The sequence below is a fragment of the Vombatus ursinus genome, unplaced genomic scaffold (assembly GCF_900497805.2).
Source record: "Vombatus ursinus unplaced genomic scaffold, bare-nosed wombat genome assembly UNPS02005459.1, whole genome shotgun sequence".
Taxonomy (NCBI): domain Eukaryota; kingdom Metazoa; phylum Chordata; class Mammalia; order Diprotodontia; family Vombatidae; genus Vombatus; species Vombatus ursinus.
In genome coordinates, this window is record NW_020945237.1 from 417,981 (window position 1) to 443,998 (window position 26,018).

The 26,018-nt window shown below is 40.6% G+C and overlaps 1 protein-coding gene and 1 long non-coding RNA gene across 3 annotated transcripts in view; one reads left to right on the forward strand and one right to left on the reverse strand.

The window, feature by feature from the left end:
• LOC114032584 overlaps positions 1–21,720 on the reverse strand; it is a 35,671-nt gene extending 13,951 nt beyond the window's left edge. The window contains exon 1 of the long non-coding RNA XR_003567850.1: positions 21,624–21,720. This is a non-coding gene — a long non-coding RNA (uncharacterized LOC114032584). The remainder of the gene's footprint in view (positions 1–21,623) is intronic.
• Positions 658–10,422, forward strand: CX3CR1 (C-X3-C motif chemokine receptor 1). 2 transcript variants are annotated; one of them, XM_027847921.1, is made up of 3 exons: positions 658–997; positions 1,329–1,517; positions 8,187–10,422. In XM_027847921.1, exon 3 carries the CDS (start codon positions 8,203–8,205, stop codon positions 9,268–9,270), a length of 1,068 nt encoding a protein of 355 aa, XP_027703722.1. In that variant the 5' UTR covers positions 658–997; positions 1,329–1,517; positions 8,187–8,202; the 3' UTR covers positions 9,271–10,422. The 2 variants fall into 2 exon arrangements, with proteins under 2 accessions (XP_027703722.1, XP_027703721.1); XM_027847920.1 differs by lacking the exon at positions 658–997 and having other exon boundaries at positions 1,244–1,517.
• Positions 21,721–26,018: the final 4,298 nt, after the last annotated feature.

A 26,018-nucleotide genomic window follows, 5' to 3' on the forward strand; every position in this document is an offset into this window, starting at 1 on the left:
ATATTGCTTAGCACAATGCTATGGCAATAGCCTGCACGCTATACATATTTGTGAAATGAATGAAACATAGAAAAATTATAGCACAATTTTGTTACAACCACCTCTTCTTCACTCAGGATATCTAAATGTCAAGACTGGATGAGCAGAAGAGTCACAGAAACCTTTTTTTTTTTTTTTGGTCAATTAGTCATGTCCGACTTTTCGTGACCCCATTTGGGGTTTTCTTGGCAGACATACTGGAGTGGTTTGCCATTTCCTTCTTCAGCTCATTTTACAGATGAGGAAACTGAGGCAAACGGGGTTAAGTGACTTGCCCAGGGTCACACAGCTAATGAGTATCTGAGACCAGATTTGAGCTCAGGTCCTCCTGACTCCAGGGCTGGCACTCTATCCACTGCACCAACTAGCTGCTCCGGGAGAGGCATCAGAGAGTTATTGGTCATAATCTGAAAGGATTATACAGCTAGAAAGGACCTGAGAAGCCATCCACTCCAACAGCTTTCATTTTACAAATGAGGAAACTCAGTTGCTGAAAGATTGGGTGATTGGCCTTTCTCATCCTGGAGTAACCCCCAGGCTTTCCTGGCAGAGTAGGCAAGCGGAAAGGACGAAGAGAACAACTAGGAGCTAGTGGGCTCAGACAGGGTATATGTAGCAAGCAGACAGGTGGCTGAGGGCACAGGCAGCTGCCTACGGCTTCACCCCCGCCTATTGTAGGAGCTGCATTCCCTCCCATTCCAAAGGAAAGAGAGAGATGCCAGACACCAAGACCCTAATGGAGGAGGATGAGGGGCAACTGAAAAGGAATATCCCGAGAGTCATGCGCGTTAGCAAGCTTAGTGCAGTGGAAGAAAAACAACACTACCTTCAAATGAGCGCATATACCCGAATTTTTCTTGGATTGTAGAATCATAGAGATTTAGAACTGGAAGGAATTATAGAGTTCATCAAGTCCAGCCCACTCCTTTTACAGATGAGGAAACTGAGGCTCTGAGAGGTAAGACCCAGAGAGACTTGCCCAAGGTCACACAGGTAGTACGTGTGTGAGGCAGGATTCAAACCCAGCTCTTCCTGATTCACATCACCTTTAGCCCACAAGTGAGGCCAAACCAGATTAAAATGTAACAGAACTATTTAGCAAAATAAAAATATAATAGAACATATATAATGTTAAAGTGTGGTTTTCTAAATTCATCTGCAGCTTGCAGGATTTTTTTTACACATGGATTTTTCTTTATGAATTTGGCACCACTACAACACACCATATCCTTGCTCAGTGATGTCTCGGGACTGGCCAACATCTCATGCTTTTGCCTTTCTTCATTCAGAATCAGCACGTTTTCTAGTACCTCACAGGAAATTGTAAGTTTCCTTGCAGACAGCCCATTGGCCACCTTCACAAAGGGTGCTACTACAATAGCTGGAAGAAAAGGGAAATACTTTCTTCTGGACAAAGTCTGGGCTGATGACAGGAGTTGACGTGCCAGCAAAGACGTTTGCTTTAGAAGTGGCTCAAGGTAAGAGAATGTGATTCCATTTCTAAACCAAGTTGTACAGGTGGGTCGTTTGAGATGTTGAGTAATGCTGGTTTACCTTAAATGTCAAACAAGAGAGAAAACACCAAAATTGGTGGTTGGGAGAACTGAGGAGCATTGCTAGCTAGCCCTAAGAGTCTGGGGCTTATTTTAGCATCTAGAGTATGTGGGATGCAAGAAGAAATAATGGGGTGTAGTGGACAGAGCACTGGCCTGGGGAGGCAAAAAGACCAGAGTTCAAATCCTGTCTCTGACACCTGCTTGATGCTGGGCAAATTATTTTGCCTTTCAATGCCCTAGGCAATAATAATAGTAGTAGTAGTATATAATAACGTAATAATAATAATTTATAATAATAGTTGCCTAGCATTTGTACAACCTTTAAGATTTGCAAAGTGCTTTCAAGGCAGTAAGTAACTCATTTGATCCTCACGACGAAAGGTAGGGGATACGATTATGCCCATTTTACAGATGGTGGAAACTGAGGTTCAGTTTTATGACTTACCCAGGGTCAAACAGTAAAAATCTGAGGAAGGATTTGAACTCCTATCTTTCTGACTCCCACTATACCCTGCTGTCCTGGAGGTTGTAGAACAGATGCTGATGGGTGTTACTCAAGGAAGTTGTTCACTGGAAGCTCCCTGTGGCAATGAGATCACAGATCTGATACACACACACCATAAAGCTAGGCACTCCTGAGCTGAGAATTGAGGCTCCAGAAGGCCTGGGGAGTTTCAGAGTTTCAATAGGTCATTGAAACTTGGCTGTCTTATAAGGTAAATCAGAGGCAGAAATTGAGGGGGAAGAAGAAGAAGATGAGAAGGATGGAAATTGAGGGCAGACCATTCCCAAAGCACACAAGGAACCATCTAAGAAACTATTATCCTGCATGTTCAGGGGACCATCAGATACCAAATCATATCTTGTGAAAATATCACATTTAGGATAGGCAAGACGAAATGTCACACTGAGGAAATAGGTAGAGTTTGTATAAATACACAGTTACTGAAGAATGGACTGATATTTACTGGACCTATTTGGAATTTCTTCTCTGCTTCCCAGAGATCTGTCTGTTGTTCAAGGCTCAGCTTCAATGATGCCTCCTCTGGGGAGCTGTCTCTGATTTGCCTCCCAGTCCCAGGTCCTAGCCCTTCCTTTCCTAGGCTCCCCACAGCATTTTGAGTACCTATTTTATGCCACTCACCACAGCTTGGGGTGGGGGCTAAAGCACTTAACACAGAGTCAGGAAATCTGAATTCTGATCCCTCCTCAGGCACCTGCCAGCAGTGTGACCTTTGACTGGTTACTTAACTTTTCTCTGTCTGTTTCCCCATCTGCTAAATGGGAATAATGAGAATAATAACTAACATTTATATAGCACCTACTGTATGCCAGGCACTGTGCTAAGTGATTTACAATTATTATCTCATTTGATCCTCACAACAATCCTGGGGAGTAGATGCTATTATTATCCCCATTTTACAGATAATAATAATAATAATTTTTGTTGTTCAGTCATTTTCAATTGTGTCCAACTCTTCGTGACCCCATTTGAGGTTTTCTTGGCAAAGATACTGAAGTGGTTTGCCATTTCCTTCTCCAGCTCATTTTACAGATGAGTAAACAGAGGGAAACAGAATTAAGTGTCTTGCCCAGGGTCACACAGCTAGTAAGTGTCTGAGGCTGGATTAGAACTCAGGAAGAGGAGTCTTCCTGACTCCAGGCCTGGCACTGTATCCATTGTGCCACCTAGCTACCTTAATAATATAAGCTAATTATAATTAGCTTATATTATATACTATAATATATAATATATCATTATATATGTTATATTACATTATATATTATGCACAATATATATCATATATTATATGTACTAATATATAACATAATTATAATCAATAAATAGCTAATAATAATAGCTAACATTTATTAAGTACCTACTATGTGTCAGGCACTATGCTAAGTGTTTTACACTTGGTATTTAATTTGATCCTCACAACAACTTTAGGAGGTTGGTGCTAGTATCATCCCCATTTTACAGATGAGGAAACTGAGGCAAACAGAAGTTATGTGACTTTCCCAGGGTCATGCAGCTACTAAGTTGGATTTGAACTCAGGTCTTCCTGACTTCTGACCTGGCACTCTCCCCACTGCACCACCTAACTGCCACTTACCCCACATGGTTGATATGAGGATCAAATGAGATAATTCTTGCTATCTAAGAATTACTATACTTCAGTCTTGAAGGAAGCCAGGAAAGCTAAGAGAAGGGAGGCAAAGAGGCAGAGCATTCTAGGCATGGGGAGCCTGAGATGAGAGATGGAGAGTCATGTGAAAAGAACAAATAGGTCAGTGTGGTTTCCTAAGGTTGTTATGAAGAAAGTGTCACGTAAACCAGATAACGCTCTAGAAATATGGGTTATTGTTGCTTTTATCATCTTATTTTATTTCTCCTAAGCCATCCAAAATTAATTTAGGCAGTAACTAAAAATAACCAGACATTGAATCTGGCTCTTCTTGGCTCTCTGGATGACTTCACTACCCACCCTGAGTATGTTTGACTTCAGACTGAAGCTGAGGGGGGATAAAAGGATATGAAAAGCAACAGAAAGAGGGGGAAATTAGAGGTGCTCTAGGTCACGCCCTAAATTACTCAGCCCTGATTAAATATGTCTTCCTCCACTGTGCTAGAGTCTTACTAGGTAATAGGGAATGGATTCAAAGGGTGATCAGAAGAATAAAAATGGGCAGGACCTTAACATTTGGTTAGTACACTATCAGCCTTGAGTTGGAGCGGCTGTTCCCTGGCTCCAGGGGCAGTCTGGTCCATTCACTCCCTCCATGCCACCCCACTGATACTGCCATTAAGATTTAATCTTCCTATGCCCAGATCTGGTCTGAACTTTCTTTCTAGACCCTTTCCTCACCATCCCTTAAGCAAACCCCAAATCATTTATGACTTTCCAACTAATAGGAGCCCAAATTAATAATATTTTAGCCTTACTAATGTAGGACCTAGTACGACTAAGTCAAATGCACAGTTTAATGATCTTTTGGGCACACTTCCAAATTGCTTTCCAGAATGGCTGGACTGATACACAGCTCCACCAACAACGAATTAAGGGGCCCATTTTAGGGTAGCCTTCCAACATTTCTCATTTTCCATCTTGATTAGCTTTGCCAGTTTAATGGATAAAGTGGAATATCAAAGTTACTTTAATTTGCATTTCTCTAATTATTAGTGAATCTGCAGCATTTTTGCATCTGGCTAGAGATAACTTGGATTTCTTCCTTTGCGGGCGGCCTGTTCATATCCTTTTACCAATTATCAGTTGGGGCATGCCTCTGATTCTTCTACATTTGAATCATTTCCTTAAATAACGTGGAAATGGGGCTCTTCCTTTTCAATCAACTTGCTTGTCACAGAGAGGTCATAGGCACTTTCTCTAGTGCATTAGTGAGTGAATAGGATTACTCACTAAGGCTTCTCCTCTGGTCCAGCCCTCCCTACTTTCTCCAGTCCTCAGAACCCAGATTCCTATAGACCCTCTTCAACATTCCCACTTTATTTTCCTTGAACCCTCAAAATAATAGAAATGACTCATGTTTATGAGGCATTTTACTCAAAACATCCCTCTGGAGTAGGGAGCACAAATATTTTTATCCTTATTTCATAAATGAGGATCATAGAGGGGAAGGAGTCAAACCCAGGTCTTCTGACTCTAAGGTCAGAGCTATTCCGTGGCCATCATGTTACCTGTCAAAGACAAAGGTAGACATGGCCAATTAAAGGGGTATTTCATATGATCAAGTATTTAGAGTTGGAAAGAACCTTTGAGGTCCAACCCCCTCATTTTACAGATGAGGGAAATTGAGTCACAGAGAGGTTAATCAATTTACCAAGGATTGAACAGTTAGTTAGATTGAACAAGTATCTGAGGCAGGGTATGGGCCTGGGTCTTTATGACTCTAAGCTCACAACAATCCTAGTCTACCATGCTAATTTGCAAGGAGGGAGTTTGACATAGTGAGTAAAGAACCTACTTCAGACATAGGAAGACTTGAGTTCAAGACACACTTCAATCAATCAACTAATAAACATTTATTAAGCCCCTACTATGTGCCAGGCACTAGGCTAAGCTCTGGGGTTATAAAAGGAGGCAAAAGACACAGCCTGTTCACTGCATAGGAACAGGAAGCGACAACATGCAAAATATACAAACAATATATACAGAATAAAGAGGAAATAATTAACAGAGAGAAACCACTAAAAATAAGAAGGCTTGGGAAAGGCTTCCTGGAGAAGGTGGGACTTTGCTGTTGTTCCATCATTTTAGTCATGTCCGACTCTTCATGACCCCATTTGGGGTTTTATTGGTAAAGATACTGGAGTGGTTTGCCATTTCCTTCTCCAGCTTATTTTACAGATGAAGAAACTGAGGCAACCAGGGTTGAGTGACTTGCCCAGAGTCACACAGTTAGTAAGTGTCTGAGGCCAGATTGAACTCACAAAGATGAGTCTCTCTAACTTCAGGCCTGGCACTCTATCCACTGTGTCACCTAGCTTCCCTTCAATCAGACATATTCGATTCAATTAAAGAAAAATCTGTTAAGGGCAAGGCACTGTAGTGGGCCCTGATTGGGGCTAGGCTCTCCCTGGCTCCTTCAGTAAGCAAAGATTAAGTCCTAATTTTAGAAACTGCAGAACAATTTGATCTCTATGAGTTGAAAGATGAAATAATTTTTATATAATCACCAGGTATAAAAAGCAACTGGCTAGTTAACAAGTGTCAGCTCTATGTGTATATATTTGGGAGTGGGGAAAAATGTCAGGTCTTTGGGTAGGTGGGAATCAAATGTTCTGAGTACGTTCTAGGTCTAGGTTGTTCTCAGGGTTTCTGAGGTCGACCTGCATGTGGTGTATTTAGGAAAAGTGAAGGCAAGCAAGAAGACATAATGTCAATCAATCAACAATCAATCAATAAACATTTATCAATCATCTGCTATATGCCAGGGACCATGCTAAGTACTGGTTATAGAGAAAGAAGCATAAGACATTCCTTCCCTCGAGGAGCTTACAATCTAATGGGAGAGACAAGCAAAGGAATAAGTTCAAACAAGCGCTCTCTCTATATACAGGATAAATAGGAAATAATTAATAGAGGGAAGGCACTGGAATTGAGTGGTTGAGGATGGATTCTGGGAAAACAGGGAATTTAATTAGGACTCAAAGGAAGCCAGGATCAGTAGTCAGAGTGGAGAAGGGAGAGCATTCCAGGCACGTGAGGCAGAGAAAATGCTCAGAGCTGAGATACAGAGTGCCTTGTTTGTAGAACAGCCAGGAGGCCACTGGATTGAAGAGAATGTGACCAGGAGTTAAGGTGGAAGAAGCCTGGAAAGAGAGGACAGGGCTGGATTACATAGGGCTGAGAATGCCAAGCAGAGCATTTTGTATTTGATCCCGGAAGTAATAGGATGCCACTAGAGTTTATTGAGGGTAGAGGATGACATAATGGGATGTGAACTTTAGGAAAATCACTTTAGTGGCTGTTTGGAGGATGGATTGCAGTGGGGAGAGAACTGAGGCAGGCATACCCACCAGCAGCTATTGTAATAGTTCACGTGTGAGTTGATGAAGGGCTGTCCTAGGAGAGGCGGAGGTGTTAGAGGAGAGAAGAGAGCAAATTCAAGAGATTTTGCACAGGTGAAATCATCAGGCCTTGGCAACAGCTTGGATATGGGGGTGAGAGATAGTGAGGAGTCCAGAAGGACTCCTAGGTTGTAAGCCTGAGGGACTGGGAGGATGGAGTACATGGCTCTTCTTTTAAAAAAAATTTAAAAAGATGATGTATTGATTGATTTTATTGAAGTGTTTTCTCTCTCTCTCTTTTTAAATCTTTGTCACAAGGCATGGCTTTTGGATTCAGGATTTAAGATTATGTTATAAATAAAAGATATAAGTAAAACAAAGCTTTTATGAAAGAAAAATGCTAAAAAATATATACAACAGCAGGCAAACAAAGGGAAGTGAGGTTTGCCACTTGTGTTGAACTTGGTCAAAATGAATATTGTGAAGGATAGGGAGAAGTTATCTTGGGCCTGAATTAGGGGAACTGGCTCTCTGCTTGGGGAAAATGGTCTACAAGGTTCAAGGAATTTGCTTCTCCTGATTCCCCAAGAGATGTAACAAGATAGAGTCTCCACCACAGAAGGTTTAAGGGGTGCAGTGCCACTTCTGAGAGAGTCAAGGTTCGGTTAAGGTGAAGAATGGGAGAGAACACTCAGAGAAAAGGGGTGCAGAAGGCCATGCTGTTTACCCAAAAAGAAAAGAAGGGCAGATCTCACAATTACTTTTAATCTTAATTTTTTTCCATTAACAAGCATTGTTATCTCTCCCTCCTTCCCCCACACCTTCCCACTTGATGGATATAATGGACTAAATATGCAGGAGACATACATTTTTTGGACATGACCAACATGGGAATTTGTTTTGCTTGACTAGGTGTATTTATGACGATTACTTTTAAGGACTTCAGTATGAAACTGGGAGTTTGACCTAACTTTTGACTTGTCATAAGAAGGATCTTGGTCAGTTACAGAATTCTGCCCTTTCTGTTGGCTAATGTGATTGTTATTTTATTTCCTCAGTTACCTCTCCTTCACCATGACTGAAACAAGCTTTGAAACAACAACATTCATGTACAGCTATGAAAACTTCCCCATTGCCTGTGACCAGAGGAATGTCTTGGATTTCGGGATCATCTTCCTACCCACTCTTTACTCCCTTGTCTTTGCCTTTGGCCTGGTGGGGAACATGCTGGTGGTCCTCGCTCTCACCAACAGCAGCAAACATAAAAGCATCACAGACATTTACCTCCTCAACTTGGCATTATCCGACCTGCTCTTTGTCACCACTCTTCCCTTTTGGACCCACTACGTGCTAAATGAGCAGGGCTTCAACAATGCCTTATGCAAGCTCATCACCGCCTTCTACTTCATCGGCTACTTCAGTGGCATCTTCTTTATCACCATCATAAGCATTGACAGATACGTGGCGATAGTCCTGGCAGCCAACTCCCTCAACAGCAGGACAGTCCAACATGGCGTCGTAGTCAGTCTTGGCGTCTGGACGACGGCCATCCTAGTTGCAACCCCCCAGTTCATGTTCACTGAACAAGTGGACAATGAGTGTCTGGCTAATTACCCTGATGTTCTTCGGGATATCTGGCCTGTGCTCCGGAATGTGGAAACAAATTTCCTTGGCTTCTTGGTCCCACTTCTCATCATGTGCTACTGTTATTTTGGGATCATCCGGACAATATTTTCTTGCAAAAACCACAAAAAAGCAAGGACAATCAAGTTGATATTGGTAGTGGTAATTGTGTTTGTCCTCTTCTGGACACCTTACAATGTGATGGTCTTCCTGGAAACACTCAAATACTACAACCTCTTTGATAGTTGTGAGTTGAAGAAGGACCTGAGGCTTGCCATGAACGTGACAGAAACAATTACCTTCATCCACTGCTGCCTCAATCCCTTTATCTATGCTTTTGCTGGTGAAAAATTCAGGAAATACCTTTACCATTTATATAGGAAATGCCTGTCCATCCTGTGTAGCCATGATGTCCGCCCTCAGTTCTTATTCCCTGATGCTCACAAGCGAGAAAGTACTATCATAAGTGCCAGTGTTACAAGCTATACGAGTGATGGGGATGGTTCAATCCTTCTCTGAAAGGCACCTCAGAGCAGCCTCTCTAAGCCGAGCCGCACAAGAATGAGAGCAGGAGAAACTTTCATTGTGTCCCCCTAAGAGGCCACCTTGTGGACAGAGAACAGCAATCATACCTGTTCACAACTCTCGGGAAAATGGAGGCTGGCAGAGATAGAGTGTCTCGGCCCTTCTGTGCGTGCCTGCTTACTTCCAGGCTCTCCCCTCGTCAGTCATGCCTATGCACCACCACCGGATGAAACAGCGCTGTCACACGCCACTCCCTTGTTAAAGAAACTCCAAGTGCTCCATGTTTCCTGCCCGACCAAATCCAAGCTCCTTTGTCAAGCTCTCAAGGTCCTCCAAAAAATCTGTTCCCACTTTCATGACACAAACTAATTTTCCATCACCCTCCAACATAGCCTGGGGCAGCGTGGCGAAGTAGATAGAGCCTTAGACTTACTTGGAGGCAGAAAGCCCTGGCTTTGAATCTCACTTTGGAGGCTTTTGAGCTATGTGATTAAGAGTGGGTCATTTAAAGTCTCTGAGACTCTACTGCTCCATCTGTAAAACGGGTGTGAGAAGGGCTCCACTATCACACAGGATTTTGAGGGTCAAATGAGATCAATCATATAGATAGCACCAGTAAACCTATAGATAAACATTTAGATAAATTATTTTATGAACACATCCACATAATGTCATGCATCTCCTCGTTGTACCGTCTACAAACCATTCCTATTTCCCACTTCCATTCCTTGGCTGATACTATTTGTAAAATGTCTTTCCTACTCCCCTCTGAGTATCTGAATCCTCTTCTTCCAAATGGTCATTTTTTGGCCATTTCAGCCCATGACAATCTTTGCCTTCTCTGAGCACTTAACACTCCTACCTCCTTGGTGAAGTGCTTTGCTTTCTCCTTTCTTGTTTGTTTGTTCAACCTCCCAAGCTACCTAAGTTCCTTGAGGGCAAAGATAGGTTCATCCCCTACAGAGCTCAGCTCAAATCTAAGGACAGAACACATGCTCCATAAAGACTTAATTACTAATGCATACTTTCATCTAGATCTTCTAACCTGACTCTTGAGACTTTTTCTTTTGGAGCTTAAGTGACTTGACTAGGGTCACACAGCTAGTAAGTATCTGAGACTAGATTTGAACTCAGGTCTTCTTGACTCCAGGGCCAGGTGCTCTATCCATTTCACCACCTAACTGCCCCTCTGAGAACTTTTCAAAGAAAGAAAGTCTAGTTCTTCTAGGACTAATAAGTTTCAGAGGTGGGATATGAACTCAGGTCTGTCCTGACCCCAAGTCCAGCATTCTAACCACTATTTCAGGTGACTCATTTTACAGACAGTGTAACGAAGGCCTAGAGAGTTTACTTGGCCACGTGGCTAGAAAGTCGTACAACTGGAATTATGAGACCATACAGCAACAGAAGTGGTGGAGCTGGAGTACAAAGTTAGAGCAATGGACAATAAACCCATTGTCTTTTTCATGCCACCACGCTCATAAATCAATAAAAATCCTTTCTCATTACCCAGTAATAGTCAGCCTTTTCTTTTATACATTTGATATATGTGTGAATATTGAGAAGTTATGGCTGGGAGTATGGTGGGGTAAGAATTCTTTGGTGGGGCTGTCAAAGGTTCTTGACTCTCCAAGCTAACTAGGAATTACACCTGATTTTCCTTGGAATAATTGCAGACTTGTGATACAGTCAAGATCTTAATACAGTGCCTGGTACATAGCAATCGCTTAATTGATGTTTGTCAAAGTCAAATCTACTCAGCACAGTAAAATGGCTGTTGAATTGAATTAGTTGAAAATAAGATGTTTCCAGACACTCCTGCTGGCCTATAGAAGCAACTGGTTCAGACCTGTGAAATCACTGAGCAGAATCTAATTCACAACTAGACCTAAAAGAATGAGAACACATTCTTTTTTTGTTTGTTTGTTTGTTTGTTAAATAATGAAAAGGGAAGGGCACCCAAGCCCTTGCTTCCCAGAAAAAATGTTATATTTATACCATGGGAAAACTGCTTTTAAAAAGTGCTGAATGGGGTGCAATAGGAAGGGGGAAAAAAGGAAGTCCTTCAGAAGCCAAAACTGTGAAGAGGTTGGTGATGAAATACGTAAATAACAAGAAAACAAATCTCCCTATCTACCTATCCATCAATTTATTATCTATCACCTATCGATTCACCTATACATCCATCTATCTATCTATCTATCTATCTATCTATCATCTCCCAGTAAATTCTTCATAAGCAGGGCCAGGTTTCAGGGGCTAATGCAGGGGTGGGAAACCCGCAGCCTCAAGGCCACACGTGGCCCTCTAGCTCCTCAGGGCAGCTCTTTTGACTGAATATAAATTTCATAGAACAAATTCCCTTAATAAAAGGATTTGTTCTGTAAAACTCGAACTCAGTCAAAAGGCCGCACCCGAGATTTTGTTATAGTTAATATATACTTTTTTCTTCTAAAAACATCCAAAAGAATGGAAGTTAATGTTTTTTCATGTAATTTATTTTTTTTCCAAAATTTTGTTTGTATTATAATGTGTTTAATGATGTTTACTAGGTTACTAATAAAAATTATCTTGGGGGGTAAAAGGTGATGTACAGCTTTAATAACTTAACTTTGACAAAGTGTGAAGGAGGTTAAGGAGGGAAGAAATATTATAATAAGAAAAAATAATAAAGAGTAAAAGTTTCTATTGGTAAACAATAATATCTGAATAGGAAAGAAGAAGCTCTTGTTAAAACAGACAGGTTTTGATATTTGTGGGATGTTTGTAGGCCATTAAGAATACCTAAATCTTTTGTACTTATGAGTCTTGGTTTCTTAATCATTTGTGTACCTGTATTTCTTGAATATGAAGTAAATAAACTCTGGAAGTAAATAAAATCTGGAAATTTTTGGACTCAAGTTAATTTTTAAATACCAGAGTCACTGCTGTACCCTGCTGTGCAAGGCAGTAAGTCTGTAATTGTGGGGAGGGGGAATCAATTAAGAGGAACAGAGAACGGAACTAGTCATCAAGTCTCAGCCATGGCCAAAGGAGATCCATTTATAGCAACTCAGTGGAGGGCATGTGGGGATGGGGGAGAGGGAACATTGTTGAAAAGTGTCTACCAGAGTGAAAACAACCAGAAGCAAATGGGAACCAAGGAAAACAAGTGTGGAATGTAGCACCTTCACTGAGTCTTGGAGGAACATGGGGATTCTTAGAAGTGGAGGTGAAAAGGGTGGCCATTCTAAGTATTGGGGACAGCTGGCACAAAATCACAGAGATGGAAGATGGACTACTGTGCCAAACAGCCAGCAGATAAACCAAGTTTGATTGCAGAGAAGGAAGTGGGGAGTAAGGTGTAACACCACTGGGAAGGCATGAGATATAAATGCTAAATAGAGGGATTGACATCTGATTCTAGGGAGTCACTGGAGTTTATGGAGCAGGGGATAAAATGATCAGAACTGTATGGAAGATGGGTTGGAGTGGACAGAGGTGAGGAAGGGAGATCAATTAGGAAAGTATTGCAATGGTTTGGCAGGCAGATAATAAGGGTCCAAACTAAGGTGATGCTGTGATGGCTATGTGCATGGAAAGGAGCAGATTTATGTGAGAGATGTTGGAGAGTAAGAAAGAGAGTGTGTGTGTGTGTGAGACAGAGAGAGAGAGACAGACAGACAGACAGAGAGAGACAGAGAGAAACAAGATTTATTGACTAAAAGGAAAGCTATGTGGGTTGAATGAGAATGAGAAGTGAAGGATTATCCAGAGTCTGAACCTTGGTAACTAGAAAAAAAAGTAGTTCCCTCTGTAGTAATAGGGAAGGTCAGAAGAGGGATGGGTTTGGTGGAAAAGGAAATGAGTTATGTTTTGTACATGTTGGTTTTGAGATATCTCTGTGACATCTTCTTGGAAACATGAAGTAAGTAACTTATGTTGTGAGACTGGGTTTAGGAGAGAGATTAGGATTTTAATTATATGTGTGTGTACATATATACACACATATACCCATATACATGTATATATGCATGCGTATGTAGAAATGTATATACATATAAATATAAATGCATATGTGTATGTATGTGTGTATATATGTGTGTATGCATGTGTGTGTGTGTGTATATATATACACACATATATATATACATATATATATATGATTCATCCACTTAGAGATGCCAATTAAACCTGTAAGAGTTGATGAGGTAATGAAAAGAGAGAGAGTATAAAGTATAGAGAGAAAACAGCAAAGGCTCCAAGACACAGCCTTGAGGGTGAGGACTGTCTTTTGCCTTTTTTTGTAATTCCAGAGCTTGGCACAGTGCCTGGTACATAGTAAGTACTTAATAAATGTTGATTGATTGATTAAAAAGGAAATGAAGGAACTGTAGGACAGGCAGGAGGAGAACTGGGAGAGATCAGTATCAATAAACACTAAAGATCTGAGAATCCCCAGGAGGAAAGGGTGTTCAACAGCGTCAAAGACTGAAGAGTGGTCAAGGAAAACTAGGATTGGGAAGAGACCTTAGAATTGGTGATTAGGAATTGTTGGTTATTTTGGAGAGAGCAGTTTCAGTTTAGTAATGGTGTCAGAAGCCAGATTTCAGGGGGTTAAGAAGAGAGTGAGACAAAAGGAAACAGAGGCACCAAGTATAGCCAGTTCTGGTGTGTGTGTGTGTGTGTAATGTGCATGTGTATCTGAGCCTGGGGCTCTTTCTCCCTAAGACTCAGATGCCTTCAAGTCAGTCAATGGCTCAAGAGTTGGTCATGTAAATGAAAGGGAATGGTAATCTTGTGACCCTTTTCTCTCTTGCTATGATTATCACCTCCCAGGTAAAGAAGATTAGCTCCATCTGACCTTTAGCGAATAGAGAGTATAATGTATCCTCCCCATCTAAGGAATTACACCCCCCACCTTAAATCAAATTCTCTCCCCCCCTCCCACCCCTTTCCCCACCTACTGAGAAGGCAACAACATGATATCGATTATACATGTGAAATCATGCAAAACACATTTCCTTATTAGCCATATCACAAAAAAAAAGATAGCACTATTTTTTCTTCATTATAAGCTCCTTTGGAATTGTCTTGGATCATTGTATTGATCAGAATAGCTAAGTCACAGGTGATCTTCATCACAACATTGCTGTTACTATGAACAATAATATATTCATTTTACATCACTTCATTTAGGTGTTACCATGTTGCTGTTGTTGTTGTTTTTCTGAAGCCACCCCCTCATCACTTCTTATAACACAACAGTACTCCATCACAATTACATTACACAATTTGTTCAGCCATTCCCCAATTGATAAGTATCCCCTCAGTTTCCAATTCTTTGCTACCACAAAGGGGCTGCTATCAATACTTTTGTACATATAAGTTTTTTCCCCTTTTTATTTGATCTCTTTGGGATATAGACCTAGTAGTGGTATTGCTGGGCCAAAGGATATGCACCATTTTATAGTCTTTCGGGCATGGTTCCAAATTGTTTTTCAGAATGGGTGGACCAGTTCATATCTCCGCCAACAATGCCTTAGTGTGTTTATTTTTCCTTCATCCCCTCTGGCATTTATAATTTCTAATAGGTGTGAGGTAGTACCTCTGTGTTGTTTTAATTTGCATTTCTCTAATCAATAGCGGTTTAGAGAATTTTTTCATACGACTATAGACAAGCTTTGATTTCTTCTTCTTCTTTTTTTTGGGGGGGGGTGAGGCAATTGGGGTTAAGCGACTTGCCCAGGGTCACACAGCTAGTAAGTGTTGTGTGTCTGAGGCTGAATTTGAACCCAGATTCTCCTGACTCCAGGGCCGGTGCTCTATCCACTGCGCCACCTAGCTACCTCGATTTCTTCTTCTGAAAATTATCTGTTCATATCCTTTGACCATTTAACAATTGGGGAATGCCTCTTATTTTTTACACATATGACTCAGTTCTATACTCAGTATACATGAGAGAAATGAGGCTTTTATCAGAGAAACTTGCTGTAAAAAGTTTTGATATTACTTCATTGTCTATGGTACGGTTTAGCAAAATAGAATTTTGCTTCTGCTTTGTCTGAGACCATAATTGCTACCCCTGCCTTTTTAAACTTCAACAGAAGGATAATAGAGTCGCTTCAGCCCTTTATTTTAACTGTTTGTGTGTCTTTCTGTTTCAAGTGTGTCTCAAGTGTGTTCTGGTTTTTAATTCGTTCTGCTACCTGCTTCCATTTTATGGGTAAGCTCACCCCATTCACATTCACAGTTACAATTTCTAATTGTGTATTTCCCTCCATTCTATTTCCTTCTGTCTGTCTGTCTGTCTCTCTCTGTCTCTCTTTCTCTCTCCTCTCTCTCTCTCTCCTGTCCCTCCTTAAAAGTCTGTTTTGTTTCTAACCACTGCATCCCTTAATCTGCCCTCTCTTTTATCATCTCCGCTGCCCCCCTTTCTCTTATCCCTCTACTTGCCTAATGGGTAAGTTGTATTCTCTCTTTGAACCAATTCTAATGAGAACGAGGTTCAAGCCTTGCCCCCCTTTCTTCTCCACTGTAAAAGCTCTTCTTTGTGCACCTCTTTTATGAGACAAAAATTTCCCCATTCTATCTGTCCCTTCCTTCTTCTCCCAGTGCATCCTTCTTTCTTACCCCTTCACATTTTTTTTTGGAGAACATTCCAACATAATTGACTCACATCCATACTCTCTATCTGTGTAGATTCCTTCTAATTGCCCTTCTAAAGATAGAGTTCTTAGGAGTTATATTTATCATCTTCTCACACAGGAATGTAAACAGTTTAAATTTATTGAGTCCCATATGATTACTCTTTCATGTTTACCTTTTTATACTTCTCTTGAATTTTGTGCTTGAATGTCAAATTTTCTAGTTAGCTCTAATCTTTTCATCAGACACGCTAGAAAGTCCTTTATTTCATCAAAGATCCCTTTTTCCCTCTGAAGGATTACACTCAGTTTTACTGGGTAGGTTATTCTTGGTTGTAATCTTAGCTCCCTTGCCTTCTAGAGTATCATTTTCTAAGCCCTATGATCCTTTAACACATATGGAAGTTGCTAAATCTTGTGTAATCCTGACCTTGGCTCCATGATATTAGAACTGTTTCTTTCTGGCTTCTTGAAGAATTTTTTTCTTTGACTTGGGAATTCTGGAATTTGGCTATAATATTCCTTAGAGTTTTCATTTTGGGTTCTTTTTTAGGAAGTGATCAGTGGATTCTTTGAATTTCTATTTTACCCTTTGGATCCAAGATATCAAAGCACTTTTCCTTTAAAATTTCTTGAAATATGATGTCTAGGCTTTTTCTTTGATTATGGCTTTCAGGTAGCCCAATAATTCTTAAATTATCTCTCTTGAATTTATTTTCCTGCTCAGTTGTTTTTCCAATGAGATAGTTCACATTTTCTTCTATTTTTAAAAAATTCTTTTGACTTTGTTGTATTATTTCTTAATGCCTCATAGAGTCATTAGCTTCCACTTGCCTGATTCTAATTTTTAAGGAATTATTTTCTTCAATGAGAGTTTGTACCTCCCTTTCCATTTGACCAATTCTGTTTTTAAGGTATTATTTTCTTCAGTATTTTTTGGTGCCTGTTTTACGAACTGTTAGTTCTCTTTTCATAATTTTCTCGCATTACTCTCATTTCTTTTCCCAATTTTTCCTCTATCACCCTTATCACCTTCTTTAGCTCTAATGGAATTCTTGTTGGTTGGGGTCCAATTAGCATTTTTCTTGGAAGCTTTGCTTGTAGCTGTTTTCACACTGTTTTTCCTTCTGATTGATCTTCTCTGTCATGGTACTAGCTTTTTATGGTCAAATTCTTTTTTGTTGTTGTTATTGTTTGCTCATTTTCAAGCCTATTTCTTTACTTTGAACTTTATGTTAAAGTTGGGCTTTGCTTACCTGAGGGTAGGGAGGCACTGTCCCAAGTTTCAGGTTTTTTCATGTTGCTGTTTTCAGAGCTAGTTCTGGGGGTTTTTAAGTTTTCTGAGCTTCCAAGGGGGTGTGTTCCTGAAAGAGGTGTGGTCACTGCTCTCCTTGTCCGTGCTCTTTTCTTTACCCAAGAAGGGCCTCGGTTCTCTGCACCCATAAGTGTCCTGGAGCTTGTTCCTTGACCCTGGAGCTATGCCCAAGGTCCTTATTCCCTTGTGACCAACCCTCAGTGCTCCTCTCTGCCCTGGAACTGTGTTCTGGGTCACAGTTCTGGCCCAATCAGCACCAGCTATATCCAGTGCCAGAAAAGGATCCCCTGCAATCTCTTTCTGACCCAACCCCTTAATGACTCTGGACTGAGAACTTTTGAAGCTGTTTCAGCTGCTGTGACTGCTGTTGCCTTGGCAGTGTGTGTGGTCTCTAGACAGGCCTCCACCCTGGTGTCACACACTTCTCCTGCTGATCTGTTATGTTTGCTAAGGTCAGAAGAATTTCTCACCCCAGCTTTTTGTTGACTCTGATGCTCCAAAAGTTGGTTTGAGGCATTATTTAAGTTGTTTAAAGAGGAACATTAGGAGTGGTCATCTGGTTGGCTGTCATATTCTAACATCCTCTAGTATGAGAACAGGAGTTGAGGATGAAAGAAAGACTGAACTCACTGAGGAAAGGAGAGTGTCCTATCAGCAGATAACCACCCATCTCTTTAATTATTCTTCCCCAACACTTTTCAAGATTATTTCAGCTCTGTCCATCAGATACTTGCACTAGAACTCCCATTTACTACTTTGGTCTTAAAGCTCAGGCTCAAAGCATCATTGATCACATTTGTCATAGTTGTCAGCAGACAGCTGAAATTCTTTGGCCAACAAAAGATGTATGGTGTCGACAAATTTGACAAGTTAACTGTTCTTTGTGTATACATAGTTATATCCTAAATACAGTCCTGGGGACCTTCTTCAGAAAGTTGGGAAGACACTGGCTGTTCTATATTTCATAAAGAAATCACAGTCAAGAAACAATAAGAGAAATCCAAATGAGGCCCAAGATAAAGTCTCAAAGTTCCACTTGTTGAGAGTTGGAGGATCATTCAAAAAAACACTTAACTGGGAGAAGCTCGGCAGCACAGTGGATAGAGCACTAGCCCTGGAGTTAGGAGGACATGCATTCAAATCCAGCCTCAGACACTTACTGGCTGCATGACCCTGGGCAAGTCACCTAACCCCAACTGCCTCAAAAAAAACACTTAACCGTAGCTCAGCGGTCCCCAGGGGGATATGTTAACCCCTGAGAGTTTATAAAAGAAACCTCTCAGAGCCATCTCCCAGCCCAAATACAACAATTGTATACAGAAGCACACATGGAAATACCCAGGTCTGGGTCAACCACAGATGCTTATGAGAAGTAAAACTAGGTCAGTTAAAAAACAATTTATAGCAGAATAAGGAACCACACTTAAAAGTGGACCCTGACAAAGGAGGGAAAAGTGAGGGGCATAAAGTCAATTCCATTTCTCCACATTCACTGCAAGGCAACTGAATGAGGGCAGAGCTTTAGCCACATAAACAAGTCAACACAGCTAATCAGAAAAATCTGGATATCTCTTTGGTAACTTCCACTGTCATCAATTCTCCCTGTAGAACTGGCGCTGCTGCTGTTCCACTCTCTACTACTTTCAGTTATTTCTCCACCATCCCTGCTGCCCCCATTCTTCCAACTGCACTTGTTCCAACCTCCCACGGGGCTGGTCTCGCCATACACACGCTCTCTTGTCTACATAGATTTGTTCTATCTTTGGAGATTTGAATTCCCATTTCCCAGGAGCTATACATAGGTTCAGGGGTGGGGAATCTGCAGCCTCAAGGCCACATGTGGTCTTCTAGGTTCTCAGGTGAGGCCTTTTGACTGAGTCCAAGCTTTACAGAACAAATCCTTCTATTAAGGGGATTTGTTCTGTGAAGTTTGGATTCAGTCAAAGGGCTGCACTTGAGGACCTAGAGGGCCACATGTGGCCTTGAGGCTGCAGGTTCCCCATCCCTGCATTAGTCCCTGAAGCCTGGTCCTGCTTATGAAGAATTTACTGGGAGATGACAGATGGATAGATAGATAGATAGACAGACAGACAGATGTGTAGGTGGATCGATAGAAGATAGATAATAAATTGATGGATAGGTAGATAGGGAGGTTTGTGTATAGATGGATAGATAGATGATAGATGGATAGACGGATGGAGAGATACATAGATATGCAGGTATGTGACTAAATAGACATTGTCTTATGTATATTCCTATTATGTCCCAATAGGTTATGTACATTCTTTCCATTATGTGCATCCATATTATCTTCCAAAGTAGAGACTATTTCACTTTTGTTTTTGTGTCCCTAGTTTCATAATGAGGACTTAAGAAATACTTATTGATCGATTGATTGTGTGCATTTGCGTCTACATTGACTCCATAGGGTCAATTAGAGGACTGGCCTCTCAAACTGTAGGGGAAGTAAGGGAGAGCAGGGGCCTGGTACACTTAACTTGAATTGGGGATTGTTTGTTGGGGGGAAGGAAACCTCTTGACAATCCAAGTGTGGCTGGTGAAAGAAGCCACAAGTCAAGGTGTTATGAACTATTGAGTCAGCAGGCCCAGTGTGAAGGTAGAGTCTCGGCTGCCCAGGAAGTGAGAGACTGAGGGACACAGAATGAGTGGCCTGTTTGTTAGGTAGATAACAAGAACTATTCTGTCTGAGGCCTGCCTGGGTGGCAGGGGCTCCCCCACTGAGTCATCTTCTGGGTAGACTGCTTTGCTTGAGTGAATGGATCCGTGGATGAAGGAATGAAGCATTTGGTGCTTACAGGGCTCAAAGCGTTGAGCTTGTGTCTACCTTTCACTCAAGAACTTTCAGCAGTTCCTAATCCTGGCATTCCTGGCTTCTTTCAAGTCCTAGCTAAAATCCTACACTCTACAGGGAGCCTTTCCCAATCCCCCTAAATTCTACTGCCTTCCCTCTGTAACTATCTCTAATTTACCATATATAAAATCCCACCTTCTACTGGTGAGAATATATATACATACATATATACACACATATATTTGTAGACAAAAGATGTAGATAGACAGATATTCACAGAGAGATGGAAAGGCTTCCTGTAGAAGGTGGAATTTTATATATGGTAAATTAGAGATAATATACATACACACACATAGACACACACACACACATATGTGTGTGTATATATATATATATATATATATATATATATATATAAAATAAGTAGATAGATAGAGCAACCTAGGTGGCCTGGTCGATAGAGCCCTGGGCCCAAAGTCAGGAAGACTCATCTTCCTGAGTTCATATTTGGCCTCAGACACTTACTAGCCGGGTGATCCTGGGCAAGTCACTTAACTGTTTGCCTCAGTCTCCTCATCTATAAAATGAATTGGAGAAGGAAATAGCAAACCATTCCAGTATCTTTGGCCAAGAAAACTCCAAATGGGATCACAAAGAGTGAGACATGACTGAAACACAACAATAACAAATTATATGTGTGCATATACATGTATATGTGTGTATATATATATATATATATATACACCCATACATATATACATAAATTACACACACATCTCTCTCTCTCTGTCTCTCTGTCTCTCTGTCTCTCTCTCTCTCTCTCTCTCTCTCTCTATATATATATATATATATTTGTTTACATGTTGTCTCCCACACAGATTATAAGCTCCTTGAGGCCAAGGACTATTTTGCCTTTCCTTATATCCATAGTGTTTAGCATAGTGGCTGATGCATAGTATGCATTTAATAAATTGACTTATTGATTTAACTTATATGCATTTAAAAGTTTGCAAAGCACTTTCCACACATTATTTCATATAAGCCTATAACACCCTATAATCTTTCTCCCTTTTAATTCCCTGTTCTTTTTTCTCCCTCTCTCCCCAACTCCATTTCCCTTCTCTGCCTTTCTTTCTCACATATCCTTTCCATAACTTCTACCATCTCAGATATGGTCCTTCTTCCCTCCTCTCCCCTCCATAGTCAAAGAGGTCAGATGTGGGAGTAGGCAAGATAGGAAAAAACAGATTAGAATGGAGATGGGAAGGAATTAGCAAATAACTTATTTCATCAAACGGCCATCTTGTTGGCCCAGATACCAAATAAACCATTATTTGTTTGCAAAACAAAGGGCCAACTTTAGCCTCCCAGTCTTCACCACAGTTTCCATTGACATCTCCCTCTCACACATTCCTGAGGCTTTGGGGCCATGCGGTCACAGCAATGGACCAGTCATCTCCATTTGTGGCTACTTGCCTAGCTCAGCATCCGTCTCACTTGGCACAGGCACATTATGTCATCTTTCTGTGTCAGAAGTTTTCAAAAATAGAAGAGAGTAGCATATCCTCAATGTGAATTAATACTATGTACTTACTCATCATTTGATGATAGAAATGAGGGATCCATAGGCTCCATCTTTCCCTTCTGTGCTGTGGGTCTGTAAATCTATTTTAATTCTCAGGTCCTACTTCTCACTCATGTGGTATGAATGCCATCAATCTTAAATGCCAAGAGGAAACAGAAAAAGCCAAATACTTCTTGTTTCTGTTTTATTTGACAAACTGTTCCCTGTCTCCAGCACTAAAAACCTTGTTTTAACTTTCACTTTATAAATGGAACTCTTTGTTTAAATTTTTATTTTTCTTATTCTAAATTAAATAAACACCAAATAAAGTGGGCATTTTCAGATGCATGATAGAACAGAAGAGGATTGTACATGACACTAGTCTCTCTATAAAAGATTTTTTCTTTGTAAGTATACAGAATGCCCCCCAAAGTTTTAGTGCTTTAGTGGCTTAAAGCAAAAATTCGACATGAAACTTTCAAAGTTGACCAGCTTGTCTGTGACTCCTTCTGATCTTTCTTACGTTCTTTTCTGTACTTTAAAAAATTGCTTCAATGGTTCTCTTTTCTTTTCTTTTCTTTGCTTTGCTTTTTTCTTGGAGGGTGGGAAGGAAGCAATCTGTTGCTTAGCCCCTCCTCTCTCTCTCACTTCCTCCTCCAAAAATGGGGTAGGGGGAGAAAAACAAAATCTTTATAACAGATATGGATAGTCAAGTAAAACAAACTCCCACATTGGGCATATCCAAAAAATGTATGTGTCTTTAATTATCTTGAGGCTATCACCTTTCTGTTAAGAGGGAGACAGTAACATGCTTCATAATCATTCTTCTGGAATCATGGTCACTGTACTGGTTAAAATTCTTCATCCTTCCAAAGTTTTTTTTTCCTTTATAATGTTATTGTTACTCTATAAATTGTTTTCCTGGTAGTACTCACTTCACTCTGCATCAATTCACACAAGTCTTCCTTGATTTTGTCATTTCTAACAGTGCAATAATATTTCATTCCATTCATAATCTGTTCACTCATTCCCCCAACTGATGGGCATTCCTCCTCTTGGTTTCTAGTTCCTACTCATAACAGAGAGAATTAATATTTATTCCTTTTTCTTTGATGTCTTTGAGATAAAGACCAGGTAGTGGTATCATGGTATCAAAGAGTATCCGAAGTTTAGTTAATTTTCTTTCAAATTTTTTTCCAGAATCATTGTACCAATTCACAGCTCCACTAAATACTGCATTTTTATGCCTGTTTTTCCTCAGCCTCTCCAACAAATTCCATTTTCCTTTCTTGTAAATTTTGCCAATCTGACAGGGATAAGGTAGAACCTCAGCATTGCATTAATTTTAATTTCTCTAATTATTCGCTATGATTAGAACTTGTTTGATTTCCACTTATTATACAAGTTCTTGGGGAGAGGGAGGGAAAGGGAATAACAGGAAAGGAAGAAGAGGAGAGAGGCAAAAAGAGACAGAAGGGAGAGAGAGACAGAGACAGAGAGACAGAGAGAGAGAGAGAGAGAGAGAGAGAGAGAGAGAGAGAGAGAGAGAATGCAGAGGGGAGAGAGAAAGTAAGAGAGAGAGATTTCCAGATTTTGTTACCAGGTGTTTGGAGGCAGGATACTTACAGCTGAATCCGTGGTCTGCTACTTCCTAGTTGTGTGACCTTAGACATTTCATTTCACCTTTCTGGGTCTCAGTTTCCTTAACAATAAAATAAGTGAGTTGGACTGGATAAAAGTCTAAAGCCTTTTCCCACTCTAAATCAATCAATTCATTAATCAAGCATTCACTAAGTGTCTTCTGTTTGCCAGACCCTATGCTAGGCACATAAATCTTATAAGGAAAGATCTTCCATGTCCCCTGTATGACTCTAAACATTGGGCTATAAGCCAGAGTGTGGTTATCTATGTTGACCTGAGAATTTAGTCAGTTCTCAGGAAAAGATGTGCTCTGGGAACCTGGCCAGTTCATCAGAACATATCAAGTTAATTAATATTTTAAGATGTTTTGCTTGTTCCAGGAACTTGGCCAGTTCCTGGACCAAGTGAAAACATCTACTAGAATCATGGACATCTCTGGCATGGGGCCTTCTTTATTAGAGGTCTTATTTAAATCCTAATTCGGAAAGCCATTTTTGGATTCTCATCCATGGAGAGGATGCTTTGCCTGGGACTTTCCCAATCGGGACCCTGAAAGCTGTACCCCGATAATCCCCAGCTTGGACTTCAGGTGTTAGTGCTTCCCCAAATTGGTGATGTTTTCTTATAATTATTGCTATCCTTTGTATTTTTAGCCTAACTATAGTTGTATTGCTAATTGCATGTTGCTGTAAATCTAGCTTTTCTATACCTGTATGATAATCTTAATTAAAGCTACCTTCACTTCTCTCTCTAGGAGTGTGTCTTATTGTAGGAGCAAATCTGAACCACATTTTTCTTCCTTAATCACACAAATTGGCATCACGAACAGGATTCACTGTACATTATGCCATTCCTAAAGAGAAATTCCAGGACTAAGATTAAAGATCAGGACATTCCCAATTGGGAAGATTTACCTTATGACTCTCTGGCTAAAGAATGGGCCAATGGGACAAGCCCCTATGAGTATTGGGGTAGCCGGACTAAACAAGCAGAACCTTTACAAGTGACAAATTGCTTACAAAATATTCCTATTGAGAAAGGCAAAGAGATGGTGGGGGTGTGTAGAAGAGAATAGGCTTTGCTGGCTGAGTATGGCAAAATGTATAAACTAAGAAATAAAGCTGTTGAGGCTAAAATGATCCTAGAAAAGAAATTAGCTGAATTACAAAGTAAAATGTCTATGCTTCAGTGTCAGAACTTTATATTAAGAGACCAAGTGAAAAATTACCAAAGCGTTGCTGAAAAAGCTGCAGTTAGAATGGCACAATTTAAGTATAAGAAAAGGAAGGGGAAAATTAATAAAAAGAAAGTGCATGCAGTTATTGCCAGTGCTACTGTGAACTGGGACCCAGACAGATGGGATGGAGATATATGGGATGATACTGATGAGGAGATTACTTTGGATGAAGAAGCGTGGAAGGAACATGAGGAGAAATGCCCTGATGATGGGGTATCTGCTAGGCCTATCAGGAGACAAAAGGAGGAAAATCAGGGAGGAAATCAGGTTTTTAAAGAGGTAACAGGATTTTACCCAACAAGAAATTATAGATATCATTGCCTGTTTTTCTCACAAACCCTTGATTTCATGGGTGGTACAAATCAGTGATAGTGGAACTGGAGGGGTTTGGATAGACATTGTAGACTGTGTGAAGTTTGTATCTCTGAGCACCAAGTCTTTCGTCCAACAAGCTATTAAAGAGCATGCCACTACTGCCCATGTTGCTGGTAATAATACTTTATTGGCATTGGTGGCTGAGGGATTCCAAAAGCAATACCCTGCTGACTCCATGTGGCCTTGGGGGGATTGCCCATGGTATTCCTTAAAAAATGGGATACAAAAATTAAAGGAGGAGGTGATGAAAACTGCCAGAGAGGCAGATTCCCATTATCTCTGCCCAGTGTCGGAACCCCAAAGAAATACTTTAGTTAAGGCAGTGCCGCCTGCATACAAGAATTTAATTATGACTCTGCTTTTAAGCGAGTCAGGGAAACCTTTGTCTGAAGTTTTAGAGTCTCAATTAGGAGATTTGGAAGACTGGGACTGTCAAGAGAGGAAGTCAGATTGGAACCAGAGCAGTAATCAAAATCGAAGGGATACATGAAGAAATAACCAAATGTCTAGAAAGGATTTATTTACTGCCCTTCTTTGGGCAGGGGTGGATAAGGAGAAGATTGTTGAATTGTCTCCCAGTGAACTCTATCGGATGTATAAAGATCAGAAAAGGGGAGAAAGTAAGAACAGGGAGGCTAGGATAATGCCTTCTACTCCTCCTACATTGTATCCATCTTTGGAACGTTTTAAGGAGGACTATGATGGTGACCAAGCCTCGGTAGATGTAAAGGAAGTTAGAAGACAAGATTACAGACCACATATTGGAATTACTATATAATGGAAAAATGGTTCTACTACTGCAGCTAAAGCCCTTATAGATACCAGGCTGAGGCCTCCCTTATTTCTGGTAACCCTGATAAGTACAAACAAGGAACTCCTATTACTACCACAGGTGTAGGCGGAAGAGAGATACTTGCTAAGCAGGTAAAAGTCATGATGAAAACTGAACAATTACCTACCCTGTATTGATAGGAAAGGTACATATGACCCCAGTCACCCTGCCTCAACCCACCAAAGTGATTACATTAAAACAATATAGGATTCCTGAAGGGTAGGAAGAGATTACCTCCACTATAAAAGACCATGTAGAAGCTGGAGTATTGGTTCCTACCACAACAGAGTGGAGCAACCCAGTATGGCTGGTTAGAAAGTCTGATTGGTCACAGAGAATG